At 32.9% G+C, this 21,589-nt stretch overlaps 1 protein-coding gene across 1 annotated transcript; it reads left to right on the top strand.

Moving 5' to 3' along the window:
* Positions 1–7,835: 7,835 nt before the first annotated feature.
* LOC124839816 (uncharacterized) lies at positions 7,836–8,831 on the top strand. The gene has a single exon (XM_047315747.2). It carries the CDS (start codon positions 7,896–7,898, stop codon positions 8,628–8,630), a length of 735 nt encoding a protein of 244 aa, XP_047171703.2. The 5' UTR covers positions 7,836–7,895; the 3' UTR covers positions 8,631–8,831.
* The last annotated feature ends 12,758 nt before the right edge of the window (positions 8,832–21,589 follow it).

Below are 21,589 nucleotides of genomic sequence, written 5' to 3'. Positions count from 1 at the left end.
TTAGTCTTCGGAATTTTTGTTTTAGTCCTCATTTGTTGCTAAATGAGGACCAAATTTTTAAACAGTGTTTAGTTTTCGAGGACTAAAACGAACGTTTGGAAAAGAATGAAGACCAAATTATACCTTATTTTGGAAGAGGGACGAAAACCAAAAACTACCAATAATTTAGGAACTAAAAACATATTTAACCTGAAAATGTAAGCGACTTTTTTTTTTTCAGTTATATGAATTTATTTTCAGTGAAAAATGGATTCTTGAAAAAGATTAATTTCCAAGAGGTTTAAGAACTTTCAACTTATAATTATGTACTTCAATGGGTCTTAAATAAATATTTTTAAGATTGTCTGGACTTAATCAAACAAACATTTTGCTTACATTAATATAATTAATTGGTTTAACTTGAGTACATGATAAATTTGAAAACTTTTAAATTGAGTTTCTGTTAAAATTTTCTAGTTTATTTAGTTTTCAAAATTTTAAGAGTTTTTACTTTAGTTTCTGTAATTAGATTTTTCTATTAATTGACCGTTGTTATTTTCTTATAAATTTCATACTATAATATTTTATTGCAAGATATCATAATATCAATATCTTTTTTTTCCAGAATTTGTTTTATTTAATGAAAATCATAATTATAAAATTATTGGTAAAAAGAACTCAATTTTCTTACAATTTTATAATATAAATATTTTAATTTTTAATTTTGCATATTTGTAATTTAATAATTTTATATATTTGTAGTTTTATAATTTCATAATTTTATAATTTTATATAATAAAAATATTATGAAGTAATATTTTAAGTACGATGACAATGCATGTAAACTATCATATCATATAATTAATGAAAAAAGTTAACTACAGCCATACAATTGAAAAAAATTTAAATTATAAAAACTCAATAGATCAAACAAATTTAATATAAACTTTATTGAATTTTTTTTAATTTCTTTGAGACTCAAAACTTAATTAAACTAAATAATTTGATCCCTCTTAATGTATAAAAACATTGTATAATGAAAAATTTTACTTACAAAACAAAACTTTTCATGATAATAACTTCAAGTAACAAGATTCTTAAAAATAAACTATGAAGATAAAGGGTCAGAGAAGTAAAGAGCAATAATTTACCTTAGAAAGAAAAGAAGGATAAAAAGTAGATGTTTGGACTCATGTATCCTTTAGTTCACGTCATATTTATAATGTTTAGCCGTTAGTATTTGAAAAAATAAAATAAAATCACAATTTTCACTTCTTGTGAATGTTGCTACTAGGAACATGTGTTACATTTTTTCTTTATTGAACATCGTGTGTACTGTTCTCGATTCACTATATTTAATAACTATTTCATCACTTTTCTTTTTATTTGAATTTTTCTCAAGTTGATCTACCTTTGAGGTGATTGAGTTTTTTTTTAATAAAATTTTAATATATAAGTAAATATAAATTTTATTTTATAAGTTAATTTTATAAAATTAACTTAAAATTATTTTCTGGAAGGTATTAAGGCCGCATGGACATGTAAAAGTATTTGATGTTTTAAATATAAAAGTAAAATGATTAGAAGGAATGTATTATCATATTCAAACAAATAATATAGAGACAATAAAAACATTTTAAAGAAGATATTTGAACAACAATATTTATATAAACAAATATTAAAGGTTATTTGAACAGTAAGATAAGTTATAATATTCAAGTGATAGAATTAATCAAGCACAGAACTTAAGTTAATATAACTTTTCACACATTTGAACCTGGTACATATAATTCGAAATCAACATAGGACAATTTAACTTTGTTCTAGTTAAATCAAATGTTTGGCACAAAAGATAAACATAATAACCTGAAATCCAAAACAAAAAGTGAACCATAATAGTAAGTTAGTTACAAATGTGCAAAAGAATCCTTGAACATGGACTTACAATAAAAGTTATTATTCTTAAACAATACATGTAGGCAACATTCATTAATATAAGGAAAATCTTTTTTTAACGATTTTTTTCACAATTTCTTTTACAATTATTTACATGATAGCTCGTGGTTGGTTTGTTTCAAATATACAAATCAATAAAATAATAACATATAATTTATTATCAAAAAATTATTAGAAAAATGATTAACATATTCTAGTCTTTAATATAATAGAGTCTACCAAGTGCAAAGGGTCGTACAATTATTATAACTATGAATGTATCCACTTAAAGTCCATTAGAAAAAAAAAGCAGTTTAGATAAATTAGAATTTCTAAAAGTGGACAATTTTTTAGTTCAAAATACACATAGTTTTTACTCAACAAATAGATCAATTTGTAAGCCCTTGCGGCTTGTAACATCTCACAAAAATTCTTATTTACATAATTAACAACAAGGACTCACTCAAATGACTTTTTGATTAAAAAAAAAAGTTAATTTGAGGTTCTTGATAACTCTTTCTTCTTTTTATAACTTTATCCATTACTTATAACCTTCTCTTTTACGTTTGATCATTGTTGTGTTTGTTTCCTTTTTGGAAATGCATATTTTGTTGTATTTAATCAATGACATTATTATGTTTTCTAATACATTATTCAAACATCTTATATATAGTACAAATATATAGGTATATTGATTTTTCTTACAAATGGGAAAAACTCAATTATAGTAGATATGATTAGTGATACAAAATTCTAGAATGAAAAGTAAGTTACATTACGACTTGATAATCCAATTTGTAACATCCCAAATATATAATAACCACAATCATATAATATAGGCATCAACATCCAAATAAAGAGAACAATTAGAGTATGACTTGCAATTAAGTACGGAATTACAGTCATCCAAATATGAAGACAAAATTTTAAACTTAAACAGTTTAGAGTATTCAACACTTCAAGCGTTCAAATAGGAAATTCCTAAGTAGACTGCACTGCAGCATCAGTGTCCTTTAGTTCTTGCTCCAAAGGTATCTCCTCAACAATTTCTGCTTCCATCATAGTGGATGATCATCGCAAAAGAAAACATACAAAAGCAACACACAACAAAGAAGCAAGGGTGAGCTAGATAAACAAGCAATAATCATATAGTACAATCAATCGATGTCATCATGCTTAGTTACATACAAAAGAACAATTAAAGCATACCCTTTAAACCATGACTCAAACACTCACACGACTCATCCAGATTGGTATAACTGTCGAACTATTGGTCGTCTTTGCACTTGCGTAGTTCAACTGGCACTCCCCAACACTATGCAAGGTAAATCCCCCATCTGTCTATGTCTAAACTCTAAGGCTATAGACGAGGACCTCCCTCTACTCTCACCACTTACACTGCTCTCCTCTATTTGAGCATGAACAATGCTTCGAGTGTAGGGATAGACATACCAGTTCAAAGTTCCATACAGTTATACAGAACAACAACAACACCCCACACATCACTTTCAATCATCTCACCCTGAGATGTCCAGTTCACACTCAATTTCATCATTTCAATTTGCAGTCACATTATTTCAAGCCACACAATTCAAATATATGGACATACATACATCTTGTTAGTCAAACAACATCAAACAGCTCAAACAGATGTGGAAAAATATGAAACTCACTGAACTAGGTCTCACAATGCACCAAGATGCAAGGCAAGACAGCAAAAATTCGCACAGCGCACCACCCTTGGTACGCTGAGCAAATTTTCCTGACGAGGGAAGTGTTTTTCAGCTAAAATTTGCATAGCGCACCACCCTTGATGCGCTGAGCGAATTTTCCTGACAGGGGGACAGCTAAAATTCTCATAGCGCCCTAAATTCACTATTCGAATTAATTTGGCTAATTTCCCAAGCTAGCAACAGTCGCAAAGCGACTATATTCGCTACGCGACTTTCCAAACAGATAGTAACCCTCTCTAGTCTTTAGCACATCGCACCTACTCGCTATGCGAATGCTCAAACAGAGAGCACCTCTTTGTGAGGACTCGCTATGCGAAAACATTCGCTTAGCGAGTCTGCATAATCTGCAGAACACAAATTTTGCAGAATTACCCACTCACCCACTCCTTACCACTTCTGGGCCTTTCTTCCAACTTTTAAGCCTTGTAATTCATATTTTGTACCTAATTAAACTTGTCTAGATGATTATCAAGCGTTATTAACATGATTTTAAAGTGATCAATACCCAAGTTTTAACTTAAACTTCCAAGTTCATTAACCCAAGGACCCAATTTTGATTCTACCATTTTAAACATGACTTTACTCATCTAACATGACTAACACAGGATTTCCACCTCAATCACATCTCCCTAACCTCAATCACATCAGTCTTACCTTCGACGCCAGCACATATGACTAGTCACAACTGACTGGACCAAGCTAGGGCTGCTCTATGATCAGGGATGTGCCAACTCAGGTTTTTAAGATTCTTCTATCCTACCAACAAAGTGCTCTCAATAAGTCACAATTGATCCCTCCAAACTGTTTCAACACTATAACTCATCCTAGACCTTTGTTACTCAAAATCACTATGTCACTTCCCTTAAATTGACCTGGACTACTACCAATTTACTCAGAACAGTGCATACTTACCTTACCTTCCATCTAACCCTCCTTTGACAGAACCCAAACCTTAAACTTATTACATTTGAAATATTGCTCAGTCCAGCCAAAACCACAGTCACCAATTCACATCATAACAACTTACAACCAATACATTTTTACATGCACAATTTCCAGCATCACAACACCAGCCAATTTATACTCAACAGGTACATCAACAGGAACATAACAGTTTAATTCAACACACAAATTCAGGATTCAACATGCATATATCTCATAAATTAATTTCAAACAAAATAACTAGCTCCCCTTACCTTGAAGTTGAGAAGTACAACCAACTAGAGTGCCCTAACCGTGCCTTCACAGCGAAAACTCAAACAGTACCCTACAACCACCTAAATTGATGAAAACAGCTCTTAGAGCTAGAATAGACAGAGAATCGAAAGGAGATGCTACCCAGCTGCATGCAACGAGTAAAGTTGCATGCCCTAGGTTCAAGAAAATGGAAAAATCGACTTACCCGTCCAAATCAAAAATTAATCGGATGGATAGAAAGCCCTCAACTCCGTGAGCGAAAGAACACCACCTAATCGAAAATGCAACGGTGGAAAGTTGTGAAAAAGTAGAGAGAGGTCAGAGCAAGAAGAGGGAAATGGTACTGAGTTTAGAGAGAGAAAAGGGAAAAACAGAATGAAGAATCTGGCTTTTGGGGGAAAGACCCTTGCTAAGGTCAGGTTCCCTTAGTCTGGACCTGACTACCTCCAACTAGGACCCAATGGCCTTATAATTTTCCAGGCCCTCACCCAATTAAAAATGATATTATTGTTGCCTAGTTTTCAAAGTGTTTTTGCTTACTATATGTGTGGTTCCTTTTTTAACTATCATATCTAAAGCAAATAATCTAAATTTTCAATAAAATTTTGCTAACATAACGCAATCCAGATTTATTATCAAATGACTCATTATATATTCAATATTTAACATTCTTTATATGCAAATTAATTTGAGGTTCTTTAGAACGCTTTAAATTGAATTGCAAACAAAAATAAACATAAGAATTGAAAATTAAATTAAAAAAGAGAGTCAATTCACGTATTCAAGATTCATTTAATTCCTCTTATCATGCTTGTTCTAACTATTTAGATACTGAACTTAACTAATTCAATTAATTAGCTTAATCCAATAAACATCATTAAACCAAAAATACAAATCAAATCAAATTTTATTCAATATAATTTGTATCTAATTATCAAATCAAAATTTAATTGACAATTAATTGAATTTCTAGATGAAAAATTCAATTTAATATCATAAAGTCCAAATCGAAATTAGAGAGAAGAAAAACCAATTTGAAGAACAAAAGATAAAGAAGAAAAGGAAAAAATAAAAATAAAAAATTGAGAGAAAATGAAACGAAGAGACAATTTATAAAATTAAAAAATTATAGAAATAAACTGAGTGTATTTCATCAGCACATTTAAGTTATATATATAAGCTTCATGATTAGTTGGATGTATGGACCTAAATGTTGCTACAATTAGGTTTAAGCTAAATTACAAAAGCTTAAGCTCAAAGAAAGAAAATCATATCTAAGCTAAATTACAAAAGCTTAAGCTTAAAATAAGGAAAATCATATTTACTAGATTTCAATACAATAAATCTTCCACAATTTTCAAAAGTTATAAAAAATAGCACAAGATTCTAAATCCAATAAACAATATGTTTGTTTTGAAGCTTTGTACAACCCAATACCTCTATATACAATCTAATGTAACTAGAATAAACTAAAAATAATATTCACAAAAAAAAATATGTCTCTTAAGTTAATCAATATAAAATTTTGTATATTATTTCATATTTTCCAATTAATTTTATCTCTGTTCAAAAAACTTTTAAAATTAACAATTATATACTTATTAAGGTGAAGTTTATACTCACTTATATATTATAAATTGATCTTATTTTTAGTCTACGTGAGACTTCCAACCGTTAACTTTAAATTATAAACATTTCTTCTTAACAACTCTTTATAAAACATAACAACATTTCAAATCAATTAACAACTTAAGCCCTTTACAAAATTGTTTTATAAATTGAATTCAAAAACAAATTTTAAACTAATTTTGAAAGTCCAAATCAATTCTATCCTAATAAATTGATATGAATTCAGTTAATTTATTTGGATTTGAATTGAGCATGATACTCACATCCAAAAAGTGGTTGACTCCGAAGAGAACAAAGATGTCGTAAAAGGGAGAATTACTTCTCATTTCAATTTAAATACTTCAATTTTTATTAAAAAGTAAGGTGAAAACATCACACATTCTAGTATATGGATTCTATTTCCCAATCAAAATCAAAGTTAATTTACTAATAAACAAGGACCATATATTCTCATGATTTTGAATGCATAAAGTTAAGACGTCAAAGTATAGTTAAAACACAATTGATTGAAAAAATCTTTTTTTTAAACTAAATTATCCTTAACATGAATACTTTATTTGTCTTTTCTACTCTCTGTTTTTCTCTTTTTCCTTTCGCCCTGAACCAATAATGCATTTCTACCATTTTATCCTTTAAACTAAATAATACAACAAAATGCTTACCATTTTTTTAAAACAATCTAAAGTTTGATATATCTAACCATGAATTTATTAAAGGAAGCTTCTTATTTTTATTAAATTTAACACTTGTCGCCAAATATCAATGAGTATTATATAATTTTTTATTTTTTATTTAAGTGTAGTAAGTAAGAATATATTTTTTACCTTACAATTTATGATGAATACAAAACTTTAGGAGATATGAAAGGAAGTACATTATAAAACCTAGAATTCATTCGAAAGTGTATATAAGAGTGTTTAACCCGACAACTACTGTTGATATTAAAATAATATGCCAGGTAATTGGTTTTAAAAATTCTTATTGAAATCAAACCACACATCTATGAAAATTAAGAAAAGGTACCAAGTTAAATACATTTTTTTTTTAAATTAAACTACACTTTAAGATAATTCTAACTCCATTTTTTTAAAAATTAAACTACACAATAAAAATTTCATCCAAAGTAAACTATCAATCATCACTCTCAGCACAGTTAACACATCTTTTCAAACAAAAAAAGAAAAAGAAAGAAGAGGAAGCAACACAAGTCAAAGAAGCTAAGTAAAACCATAGAGAAGTGTTTTCCACTACAAACAAACCCTAACAAAACTTCGCATGCGAGTCAAGTTACTAAACATATGATACCACATAGCTTCATACCCAACAATTTTCTTATAAATCTACTCTCAAATAACACTAAAAAACCCATCTTTCGAAAACATCAATTCATAGTCATTACAAACAACCTTAAACAAAATCAAAATGGCTTCAACTCAACCCAACAACTTTACCTACCCACGTTTCCCTCCTCCACCCTTTCAACCCTCCACTCCACCACCACCACCACCTTCACCCTTCTTCAACCCTCCACCACCACCGCGTTCATTTCCTCCTCCTCCACCTTCTAGATCGCCACCACCGCCATTACGGTCACCACCACCACCGAAGCCATTTTCTCCTCCACCTCCAAAGGTGCGCCCACCGCCGCCACCTAGTCCCATTCGTCCTTCTCCCCCGCCACCACCTCGACCGGTTCGTCCTCCCCCACTTCCTCCTCCTGCCCCTCTTGTACCTCCTCCACCCTCTCCAAGCAACCCAACAGTGATAATAGTGGTGGTGGTCTCATTGGGTGGCCTCTTGTTGCTCACAATGGTGGCTTTTGCTCTCTTCTGCTGCGTTCAGAGGAGGAAGAAGAAGACGCAAGGAAAGGAAGTGATTCACTTTGATGAGCAGAAAAGGGTACAGGAAACCATCGTGCCTGGTCCCTTCGGACAAAACACAGTGGTGGTAACCGTTGAAGATAACGTGCATATCGATGAAGAAATCAAAAAGAGTGAGAAAGTTGGTCACGGTGTGCATGGTGTGCATGCCAAATCATCGTCTCCACCTGGAGCAGACGAAACTACTTCTAGCGGCATTGTTGAAGTAGCAGCAACTCCTCCTGCACCTGAACATCACGATGATCCTCATCACCACCACCTTCAAAACAACCCGTGATTGAATCAATTACGAATGCCCTTTCGCATGGGAATTCAAAATCCTTGTCTAAACACTCCTAACAAGGATCGTTTACATGCCCTTAACTCATTTCAACGAATAAATAAATGTCATTAATTTTTTTCTTTCTTATTTCGCGTGAAAAACCCCTCCTTTGTAAAGTTTTCAAGTTTGGATTTATCGACTATGAAAGTTTATGTTGATACTGTTTTATTTAGTTTTAGGCTACTTATTTACTCTAGTTATAGGTTATTATAATTAAAGTAAAAGTAAATGCAATATAGCTAAATTCCAACAAGGTTAATATTAGAATGAATCTAATTAATATTCTATATAATTATACGGACGTTGATGTTTTAAGGATGGCATCAATTTAAATTGAATTGGAAATATTAAGGATGAGATATGTAGTCTATTTATAAATGTGTTAAAGAAATTATATTTTTATCCATGGGAAGTGGATGGACATGGGAGTGGTACGACGAGCTAAAAGTGATGTGTGAGAAAGAGTTTATTATTTGTTAAAAGAGGGATGCTAATTACAAAATACAAGGAAAATTTGTTAAAAGGAGGTTATTATTTGTTATCCATCAAGACATTATGGAGAAAAGAAGTTTGAAACTATTTAATGAATGGGTTTCACTAGAAGACAACATAGTGTAAATTTCTCAGTTTCCAAACTGCAAATAACAAAACGAGGAACAATAATTATGTTCCTATTCACCAATTTCTTTCATTTCTTCCTCATGTTCATTTTCTATCTTATTGGAAATTTGCTTTTTTTCTTTATTTTTAATTGCTTGTTTTCAATTAGTGAATCATTCTTATTTTTTTCATGTAATTTCAATTGCCATCTTTTTGTTTATAATACTTCAAGACCTCCTTTTTTTTAATTTCCTTGAGTTTATGTTCTTGTTAAAGACACGGATGGCCTAGTACTCATCAAGTACATCATACTATCTGAGTGTAAAATATTTTAATTATAATCAATATAAATAAATATTTGAATTAGTCATTTAGTTTTGAACTTTTTAACATGTTGATGGAACCTTCTCCTAACATTAAGCATGCAAGAAGAAGCTCCAAAACAGATGCATAACGGAATGAAAAATGGTCTAATGAAATGGATGCATAGAAGGTGTTTGATGAAAGTTTGGATGAAGGTATGGTGTGTGTATGATGCCTTCAAGCTAAAAAGGCCTTCCTACTAAGGAAGGAAGCTAGAGGAGAGTGAGAGAATTCAAAATTTTCAAGTGACTGAAGAGTATAAGAGGCTAGAACAAATCCTACAACATTTCATTACACTCCAAAGTGAGAAAATACAAAAAGATTACTCTCTTATTTATAGGTAAAGATGAGCCATCCTTTTGGCACAAATTCCCTCCCAAATTCAAATTAAAATCATGCAATATAGGCGCCCTTAAACAGATTACGTAGCCCCTACTTCAAACCAGGTCAGAAACCACACATGTGAAAAACACTTATCGTAGTGGCTGGGCTTGTCAGGTTTTTGGCTGGGCCGCTTCTTCATTCCGGAAGGCAAATTCCGGCACACTTTAAATCTGGAAGCCAATCTTCCCAATGCGAAAGCTAACCAGAATTTTGTCTTTTCTTGATTCTTTTGCTTCCTTTGACTAGATGACTTCATTTTTGGTTGGTTCATGACCTCCTAGCATTATCCTACAAAATACATATAAGCATATTAAAAAGAATCCCCTGAAAAAGGAAATTAAGAGCCTTTAAAAGTCCTTCTTCAACTTTCCTTTCTTAGCCTTAACTTAAGTTGATACTCCTTTGAATGGAATTCCCTAAATGGGTTTCCATCATACCCTCCCTCTTGAAAAACGATTTGTCCTGAAATCGGAAAGATATAAAGAAATACAAATTTGGTTTATTGCTTTCCTAGTGGATCAAAAATATACTTACAATAAGCATCAAATATATCTCCAATTAGTATCAATCCAAGAAAGAATTCTTTTTTAGAAGTAACTTTAGAATAGGGACTTTCTATATTTTATTTTATAGTTTTAAGGAAATTTGAAAGTCCTAATTCACAAGTCACTTTCTTTTATCTTGAGTTCCTTGTATCCTTAAGGGTAACAGTAAGTCAAGATTTAAATTGCCATCTTTCGAAGAGGGTAGTATAATGAAAATTGGTATGGCGATTAGTTTAAAAGAGAAGTTATCATTCAAAGACTTAAAGATAATTGGAGAAGAATTAAAGGATTGGAAACCTTCCCTTTTGGGTTCCTCTCTAATTGTAGGAGTAGAAGTTGCCATCAGTAGCAATTTATTTTCTTCTTCTACTCTTTCTTGCTCTCTTCTCTCTTTTCTTCTCTATCTTTCTTTTCTTCTTTTCTTCTTTCTTCTTCTCTTCTCTATTCTTCCCTCCTCTCTTTTTGTCTTCTTTCTTCCTCTTTTATCTCTTTTTCTCTTGTCTCTTCATCTTTACTCTCTTTCACTCTTCTCTTAATCTCTCTTTCTATTTTCTTATCCTTGAGCTCTTTAAGTCTTGCTCCAAATTCTATTTCTTTATGAAGGAAACCATGATCATTTAAACTTTCAAGAAATATTTTTCCCTCTTGAATACTATCTTTCATTAGTTCTAGGTTTCTCTTAATGGTTGGAGGCACAAACTTTATTTTCATGCAAGATTTTAATTCATATCAATTATGAATGAAGGATTGTCTACCTTTATTAACCCTATATTGCCTTTCATCCCACCACTCACTTGCATGTTCTTCTAATCTAGAAAGATATATGTTAAGAGCAGAGGATTCACTATCTCTAGCAAGAAAATGATATATTTTTATCAATTTTTCTTTCCCAAGCTAAGTATGTTAAAGCACTAATGTCCCTACCAAAGAATGGAATATCTTTCCTAGTTTGGTTGCACCTTTCATCCTTCCATCTTTCTTTTTGTTCACCTTCATTTTGATTTTTCATGTATTGGGCAAACAAGACCTTAAGCTCACTCATTTCTATTCCTCTCTTGGTGATCATGTTTTCCTTAGACATCTTTTTAATTTCAAAAGTGGATTCTTAGTTTGAAAAGGTGTAAGATTTTACCAAGAGACAATTCCTAGGTAATAAAGGTAGCCAAAGGCTGCTTAAATACCAAGTCTTACCTAGCCAGAATGTCTAAGGTTACTTACTTGACTATTTTTCAAAGTAAGATTCACTATTGAATTTAAAAATGGACTCAAACAGTCAAAATGAAAGACAAAACACCTAGCCTGCTAATGGAACAAAAGCTTAGAGTGTGAAAATAAAACATAGGAAATCTTAGGTGAGGCTTGTAGCTTTGGCTAAAAAGACACACTCACCATCTACTATCAAAGCAAGCAAAGAAAATTGCCAAGATTGGAGATAGCACCAAGGACTCTTCCAAACACACTTGGTCTTAATGGCCTTTTACAAGAAATCAAATGAAAATTAAAATGGAAACAAATTACAAATTTAAAATTCCAAGAGGATCAAGCTACACTGCTATGCTGCTCCATATCTGCACTGCTTGAACATGTCCAACTGCCTCCTTACTTGTTTTGATCATTCAACTCTTATACATTGGTGTTTCAATCTTGTAGACCAAAACTAGCTACTACATAACATGTTTTCTGCACTGGAACAACTTGTATTTAGCCATGGAGATGCAAACAGATATAGGCTTGATGATTTGTAAATTGCTTAGCTCAAAGATCTTATGAAAATGTGGCTGCTGGCTTATACAAGTAATTCCCCATTAATTCTGCACATCTGCAACATACCATAATCCAGTAGATACAACAATGAATTAAGTGCAGTGGTCACTTCGAAAAAATTTGGTTGAGTATAGTTTCTAATTTAGCCAAATTGATTAAACAGTGTGTCATGCTAATGAGAATCAGTTCACCACATTGATTGAAATAAAGCTTCTTAAAATCAAATTTTAATCAGCTATATAGAGTTCAGTTCAGTGGTATTTTAATTTGACAAAAGAATTATTAAACAACTATTGTTGCACTACTACAATTATTACATAATATCCTTTTGTTCAGTTTCACAATTGCCTTAATCAGCTTAATCAACAAATAGAAGAGGGGTTAGATGCAGTGACAATAACCAATATAAAAAAATTGTAATAGCTTAAAACTAATTACTCATTTTCTCAACAAAGGTAGCTTAGCTTTAGGTGCAACCACTCAAATCTCACTTCTAAACTGTTTCAGGTGTTTTTCACTCCACTAACAATTTTCTTTTGGATGATATGCACTCAATCTCACCATCATTCAACTGTTTGGCTTGTATCTCAAAATTTGGATAGTGAAGTTGCCAAAATTTCACACTTTTGCTTGCTGGACAACCCCTTTGAATTCACAAATTATGCTCCTTCTCCACTTTCTAAGATGCCACCTTAGTTGGAAAAGGTTTCTAAAACTGGATTGCACCACAAAGTCTTCAGAACACCACAATTTCACACAAAATTAGCACCAAACCAGATAAAAAATTGCACCAAAAATGGTCACTAGACAACACTAGAATGTGACTTGGATTGGACAACTTGAGAGGCCAAAAAATGGAACATCAATTATCAATAGGTATTGAACAATAGTAGGCACACAAAATGAACCTAAGAAAGGTGATAGAATGAATTAAGAAAGCAAGAAAATTAAAATCCATCCAGACCCAAATTGTTTGATATTTTGCAAAGGTGTTTGATAAAATGCCCCAACGAAATTCAGATTTTGAGTTTTTGAGTTTTAGGGCCTCTAAACTGGATTTGAAGGGTTCTATAAGCTTTTTATCACTTGATTATTCTTCTTTTGATAATTTATTTTCATTTTCAAACATTGAACCAGCTTTTACCAATCTAGAAATGAATTTGAGCAAAGAAAATAAGCAAACAATTGCTAGAAAGTAAAATATGCACTAGAAAAAGTGGACTGAAATGGTGGTTTTAAACCCAAAAACAAGTGGAAGTGATTCAAAAACTCATGTGAGTTACCAAACAACTTTGCTTGATGATTTTAAGTGTGTTCAAACTCTTAAACAACTCAGAAACTGTTGAAAACTCAAAATCATTGGTTCACTTCCCTTTTAACTCAAAAAGTGATGGTTTAAAGACCAAATATGCATATAGGCTAAAATTTGACCAAATGAACAGTGCTATCAACTTTCAAACATCAATTTAAACATCACATAAACAACACCAACTGAAATCAGACCTTGCAATAGCCAAATACGCAGTAAAATACACCAACTCACCACCAAAATCAGTTTTAATAGATCAAAAGCTGGAACAGTGATCAAATTGACTCAAGGAAGTGTAAATGCACTAATCTAAGCTAGAATTGGAAAGCTTAGCATAACCAAATTGGAATTAGACCAAACAAAGAATTTTAGCACAGTGAAAGCTAGAAATGAAAACTGAAACAATAAGATGCTAAGGATTTTGAGCAACCAAGCTATACATATTGCACTTCATTGCTTATTATGGTTTGTTGGACCTTTAGCAACCTTCAACAACACTAAACAATGTTGTACCAAGCTTTAGAATCAAAGGAAAACCAACTGAAACAGATTTAAGGATTTAAACCAGAATTGAAATTCTTGAGCAAATTTGAAACTAGAATCAATTTCTAGTGTTTTGGCTTATATCACCAAGACTAGAACATGTTCTCATTGCCTTAATTGGTTGATTTAAAGCTTTTCCAGCACTCTAAACTCACACAAACCGAAAAACACAGTAGAACAGATTAATACTGGAATAAACAGAATTAAAACTAGAGTTGTCAAAACGAGCCACCCGGCTCGACTTGGCCCGACCCACCACGGGTTGGTCACTTAGTGAGTCAACCCAACCCGACTCATTTATTAGCGAGCAAGAAAAATTTGAACCCGACCCAACCCACCACGGGTTGGTGGGTAAATGGGTTGGCTCACTGGCTCACTTAATTACATTTTTTTTAAATAAAAAAATTAAAAACTTTCTATAATTCAAATCTAAATAAATTTCACTCCCAAATTTCACTTCCAACATGGGTGTTTAATTAATTTTTAAAATAAGGAATTTAAATAATTTTTTCAAGCAAAATCAAAATAAAAATATTTTTTATAAAATTAAAATTAAATTTTAATAAAATAAAATTAGGTAGGTGTGTTGGTGGGCCAACCCGGCCAACCACGGGTTCAACCCGCATGAGCCGGGTTGAAATTTGACCCGCATAAAAAAGATACAATTTTTTCAAACCCAACCCGGCTCAAACCCGTGGTGGGCCGGGTTGACCCATGAGTTATGACCCATTTTGACAGCTCTAATTAAAACTGCATCAGAATGTACACATGACTTATGACAACTTGAAATTGAAAGATAAGGCTGCAAATGACTCAAGCAAAGAAGATTCATCATTTAAAATGAAAGATAAACATGATTACACAATGGAAACACAACAACAACGACTGGAAATAGACGTCCGTTTAAGAGGCTGAAGCAATGAACTCTTCAACTACCCTGTCAGCCTCTTATATGTCCGTTCTAGAGGGGGCCGGACGTCTATAATATTATAGACGTCGGGGCCCTGCAAGAACGGACGTCTACAGTCCCACTTATTTACGGATATGCCACCGGTCAATTATTTACGTTGGGGTTTTTGTAGACGGACGTCTATTGGGTGACGTTAAAGGCCAATTCTGCACTAGTGAAAAGGTATCAAATTTATTATTTGTATAAATGGTATTAATTAGTTTATTATTATAAAAAACATGGATTAAGAATATATTAGTTTTAAATACTTAATTTTTTTCTAAAATATTTATACTTAATTAGTTTTAATCTTATAAAACAACATAGATTAACAAAACATGAATTAATAACATATAATAATGTAATATGTTAAAAAGTCATTTTAAATAAAAATATCATCTAACCTCTATACAAAAGATAAATTTGGTCTCAATTTGTAGAGAGACAATACTACTCCATTTTGAGAAAATACGGATTAAAATGAAATCAATTTCTGACACTAAAAATGCCACATACACACCAAGGACTAACACATGACAACAAAAAATTATGCAAAAATATTTTTAAAAATTTTAAAAACCACAAATTGACGCATGATATGTCGTTAACATCGTTAGTCTTTTTTATAAAAGGACCTAATTGAAGCATTCTTTTGATACAATTGAAACTTTTCTAAAAGAGGAGACTGACTTGAAACTTTCCCACCAAAATGGGGACCAAGCGAGTAATTAGGCCTTTAGTTAAACTAAGCATAATAAAATTTGTAAGAATTTATTTTGTATATTAGTATAACATATGATTTGTATATTATATATGGCTAAGTACCCCTCTGTCATACCAATATTGGTATTATCCTTAGACGATGCAACATAAATTATAACTGAATATGTCCAAAATGCCTACACCTAACTAAACGTGTCCAGTCCGTATTGTAAGTGACTACTATTAGGCGACTTGATCAATACCTTTTGATTTATCAGAACTAATATCTATGGAGTATCGATTACTCTGCAATTGTTATTAGGATATGATCAAACACACTCTCTCTACTAAGGTAAATGGGCCTCAAGGCCCAAGCCTAGGTCCACCTAGGTAAAAGCCCACAACACAATAAATAGTATTATAAATGACATAATCGTCGAGGCATTTTATTTACGATATCATTAATTTCATATTTATTACTTTGTTGACGTGAGAGGTTGGCTTAAGCATCAGAATGTCTTTGTAGGCACAACTTCCTTTCCTTTTACGAAGGACGAGTATCGAGGAGAAGGATGAATACTTTAAAGATTTAAGGTTGGAGACATTGATGTGAATCCAAACTGGGCTACTATGATACCGAGTTTCAATGTTGTTGAGCTTTTATTATTATGATTTCTACTAGGCTACTATGATGTCGAGCTTCTATTATGTCGAGCTCTTATGCAATGTTTCCATCTTCTGTACGTGTTCGTGATTAGTGGCTAGTTAAGTGGTAGATTGAGTTTTATTTCTTTTAGGTGACTTTTGGTTGTCACAACTTCAGTTATAATCAACCATTAAGTAGTTAGATCATTATTAGTTTAAGTGGAATGTAATTGAAATTAATGATCGTTTGCAATTCTAATTGTTAAAGCTTTTACACAAGCTGAATCATTTTCATCAATGAAAAAGTATGAAATGAAGTTTTATGTAGAAATATTAGAGTTTTATTTGTTTTATCTTTGTGAAAGTGATTCTCCTAAGTTCTTGAGTGATTCAAGAACCCTTGGTTGTATTAAAGGACTTTCCCATCCTTTGTGTGTTGTCTCCTTTGGAAATGTGGTTCTTTCCTTCCACCTTTCATATTTTTGTCTAAGTTTATCTCATGGTCATATCTTTCATTCTACGTGCCCAATGAAGTGATTCTTGAGCCTAGATTGAAGTCCAGAATGTGAATTTTCACCTTGTTTTAGAATCACCTCAATCGGAGTTCTATAGCAAAATATATTGATGTTTCTAAAATATTGTCCACCTTCTTACTATTTTTCCAAATTTCCAACTAGGTTCAAACCCTAAAGATCCTAAATCAGTCCAAGGTTTTATCAAAGGACTTTCCTTGCAACATCTTAATTTAGGATGTCACATGTAGAAAAGGCCTTTCACGTCACCGTTTAGACGCCCAACCCCCGAATATCCAACGTAAAAAATGACCGGTGGCATTTTCATAATTAGAACAAGTATTTAGACGTCGGCTATGGGGAGGGGAGCACCGACGTCTAAATACTCATACACGTTAGCTCCCACTAAATGGACGCCAAAAAGATACGAAAAAGTAAAAAAGTTAATTATTTATTCGTAATAGACGTAGGGGTGCAGGGGGGCTGACGTTTGTAGTCTATTTAGATGTCAGCCACCCATATCAGACGCCTAAAGGGTCAGCCCAAAATCCAAAAAGTTATTTTTTCACGCCATTTAGACGTTCAATCCCACCACTCTGACGTCTATAGGCTATTTAAATGTCGGCCCCGCTTCCCCGAACGCCAAATGGGCTGCGAAAAGTGACTGTTCAATTGGCATTAGGCGTTTGTCGGCCAGCCCCGACGTCTAAATAAGAATTAGACGTCGGCCACCCTATCCCGGTCGTCTAAAGTGTGCGCAAAAATTAATTTTTAAATGCTTTAAACATCGGCTAGGTAGGGGCGTAGACGTATAAAGCCATTTAGACGTTGGCTAGGGAGGGAGCCGACGTGTAATGGTCTGTTATTACCAAACCCGTGCGCGAGGCAACAATTACGCACACTCATTGTTCATCATCTTCCTCGAGTTTTGTCTCCACGAGCTACGATTTTCAGGTTCATTTTCTCACTTTTGCACAGTTTAAAATTAATTTTACTCCGATTACATTACTGTATGATGAATTATCTTTCATTTGAACCAATTAAAATGCGTTTTCGTTGGGTTTTGGTGCAGTTTTGCTCGTGTCCTTGGGCGGCGTTCTTGGGCGGCGATTTCTTGCATTTTGCACTCCTCCATTTCCCTCCACTACGGTTTTAGTCTGTTAAGAAGGTTAGCATTCTTGTTTAAAAGTTTTTGTGTATGCATGTTATTGGCTTTTGGGTATGCATGTTATTAGCTTTCGGAATTGCGTGTTATTGGGTTTTAGATATGCATGTTATTGGCTTTTGGATATTCATGTTATTGGCTTTTGGATTTGCATGTTATTTGCTTTTGGATATATGGATGTTATTGGCTTTTGTGTATGCATGTTATTGGCTTTTGCGTATGCATGTTATTGGCTTTTAGGTATGCATGTTATTGGCTTTTGAATATGCATGTGATAAAGTTTTGTTGTGTTATTATGAATTGCATGTTAGATTATAAGTATCAAATCATTGAGTGAAACTTAGTTTCCCTTTGAAATTTAACACAAACGATTAATCTTTTAATCGTTTGTATTAGATTTTGAATTGTCCGATTGGACAGTTTAGGAAAACTATTTTTCATAATTTACTATAACATGTATGTTGGAGTTTATGGATATAAATGTTTGACTATTTAGTTTTTCATTTTAGTGTAACAAGCAGCTAAATTCATGGGAATGTGGCTACTATGTGATGTCTTGGATTAAAACCATCATTCAAGCTATCATTATAGATGACTGGATTGAGGTAATGATTCTTACCTTCAATACATTAAAAATAAAATTCATCTTTGAACATATGCAAACATAATGAATCTTTCTTCATTTTACAGCGCTTCAAGAGTATATCTCCTATACTAGAGGACACAATTAAGAAGAGAAGACAAGAGTGGACAACTTATCTTCTCCAAATATGTACCTAGGAAGATTTGTTATTGTTGTTGAACATTTACATTTAGTTTAACTTTAACTTTTGATAGTTTAGGTTTGGATAGTTTTTTAGTACTTTGATAGTTTAGGTTTGGGACAATTTTCTATTTTTTAGGTGTGGTTTTATTGCAAAAGTAAATTAATTTTAAAAAAAACACCCAGTAGACGTCTGTTATGGTATTGTCTGACGTCTATTGATGTCTGCCAGTGCACATACCGACGTCCAATGGCTTACAGTGGCTACCCACGTTCCAGCGGCTTAGACGTCAGCTATCACCCAGTCAGACGTCTATGTAGACGTCTAATATATATTGTCTGACGTTTATATGGACGTCAGCCCTGTGCTGTCCGACGTCCCATTAACGTCTCCCACAAAGATGTCGGGTCAAGATTAGACGTAAAAAGAACAAAATAACATACGTTAAAAGCCTTTTCTGCACTAGTGAGAATGATATTTTTTTTAATTAAGATAAACAAAACTCTGATACCATCACAATATAGTGAAAATATTTAAAATTTATTATTAAAACTCGCGAATATAATAATCAATCTCAATACAACTCGGAAGATCATATTAAAACTCCTTAACAAAATTTATTTAAAAGAAATAAGGTTTGAAACCTCGAAAATAACTCCTCACTCACCTCTTGATCTACACGACAACAACATCATCGACAATAATCTCTGTAACATCATTTGCTCCCCTATAAATACGATCATCACAGGTGAAAATTATCATCACAAATGTAAGGGTGAGCTAACAACATCAACATAAAAAAACACATTAATCATATAATTATTATAACACAATTATCTATTAAAATTATAAGCTCATATAACATCTTTACTCAAATCAATTTCACAAATCAATATCACATTGTTAATCCAAACTTCAATCTAGACAAACTATATCACCACCACCAATCACTATTGTTATATGTCATCTTCCATACTTTAGCACACACAACCAGTTCACCAAAACTAGGCCTACGCACCAACGTATGACTTTTCCGTTTACAAAAATGGGGTCTACTTCCAATAGTAGAGCTTTCTTGTTTACCAAAACAGGTTCTACTTTCCAAAGTAGGACTGATGGTAATCCTCTAATTAGCACAAGCCAAATCTAGTAGGAACAAGCCATATAGCTCACGGTTTTGGAGTGCGAAATTTTGGTGGTGGGGAATGATTGATTGTGTCACGATTTTGATGGGTTGTGTGGTTAAAGATGAAGTGTTTAAAGGTTCTATAAGGCTTTGTTCTCTTGAGATGATTTGGGGGAGAGTGATTGAATGGATTTGAGAGGATTTGAAGGTAAATTTTTTGTTGTTTGTTTGAGTGGATTTGGAGGTAATTGAGAATGGATTTGGAAGTAAAGTTTATGAGAATTAGTGTAGGATTTGATTGATGTGACACATAAATTTTTTTTGTTTAATTGATAGAAATTAAAGATTACCAAAATGCCCCTAGTTATTAATGTAATATAAAATGATAATTGTTAATGTTATATTTAATTGTAAAAGAGTTTATAAAGACTAAAAAAATAATATTAATTATTAAAATTAATTTTAATATTGTACAAAAATTTTATTTTAGTTAAGTGAATTTATTTTTAATTGTAATTTAATAATAGTCAAAATCAACCATTGCCTAAAGCCATGGAAAAGAATTGGAGATTAATGTGACGGGAAATACCTTCGCTTTATAAATGTGGAGATGTTTTAAAATAGCCTCCCAGTATTCAACCACCTTTGCTGTACCAAAACATATTTCTGATTCAATGTGAACCTGTAAAGCCTCCAATTCTGCACGTGTCTTCCCATGCAAAAGCCTCTTTATATATGGCTCAACACTGGAATGCAATTCCCTTTCTTCTGTAAGCAACTCAACAGGAGGTTCTTCTCCTCGCACTCTAGCTCGGTCAAACGCATCTTTTTTTCGCACTTTTGCTAGCTCCTAATCACACACCAAAAGGAGTGTTTATGTGAAGACGACATTACCTCCAACCTCTGAACACCTGAATCTCAAACAAACTGTCAGAGGTGTTCATCTTTCACCCACCTCCATGGACTCCAATGCATGCACTGGAAATGTTTGACTCCTCTCTACATTACGTTGCTTCGTCTTGTTCTCCACCTTCTTCAAGTGCTTGAAGGAGCATGGGATGAAGCTGCATCCTCCACCTTCGTCAAACATCACGACGCCTCCACCTCCACGCCAACCTTGCTGCTTGGAACCGCATACGCAGCTTGGAACCCAATGCAACAGTTCGAAGTTTGGTTTTGAATAATGGGAACCGAATACCACTACTAGGTAACAAAATACATCTGTTTTTATCAATTTTTGGCAGGCCTGGAACTTGATACCCTGTTAGCGAACCGAATACAACGTGTTTTGTGAATTCTTCACAGGGGTGGAACCGGATACCACTCTACTGGAACCGAATATGCCTTGGTCAAATTTAATTCCAAGCACTGTTCATCATCTTCTTTCTCTCTCAAACCCGCACATTCATCTTCAACCCTTTTCTTCTTCATGCCATCAACCTGCAGAAGCTCCTTCTTCGTCCCCAAAGTGCACTCTCATGAATCTCTACAAGCACACTAAGCGAAAGTAACTCTAGTTACTCGTGAATCCACAGTAAAAGGC

The sequence above is a fragment of the Vigna umbellata genome, chromosome 1 (assembly GCF_029865625.1).
Source record: "Vigna umbellata cultivar VRB3 chromosome 1, Vumbellata_1.0, whole genome shotgun sequence".
Taxonomy (NCBI): Eukaryota; Viridiplantae; Streptophyta; class Magnoliopsida; order Fabales; family Fabaceae; genus Vigna; species Vigna umbellata.
Note: the sequence above shows the minus strand (reverse complement) of the source record. Positions and strands in the feature narration are given on the sequence as shown.

Excerpts from the sequence above, each read along its gene's own strand:
- LOC124839816 (XM_047315747.2), top strand. The coding sequence starts at position 7,896 with ATGGCTTCAACTCAACCCAACAACTTTACCTACCCACGTTTCCCTCCT.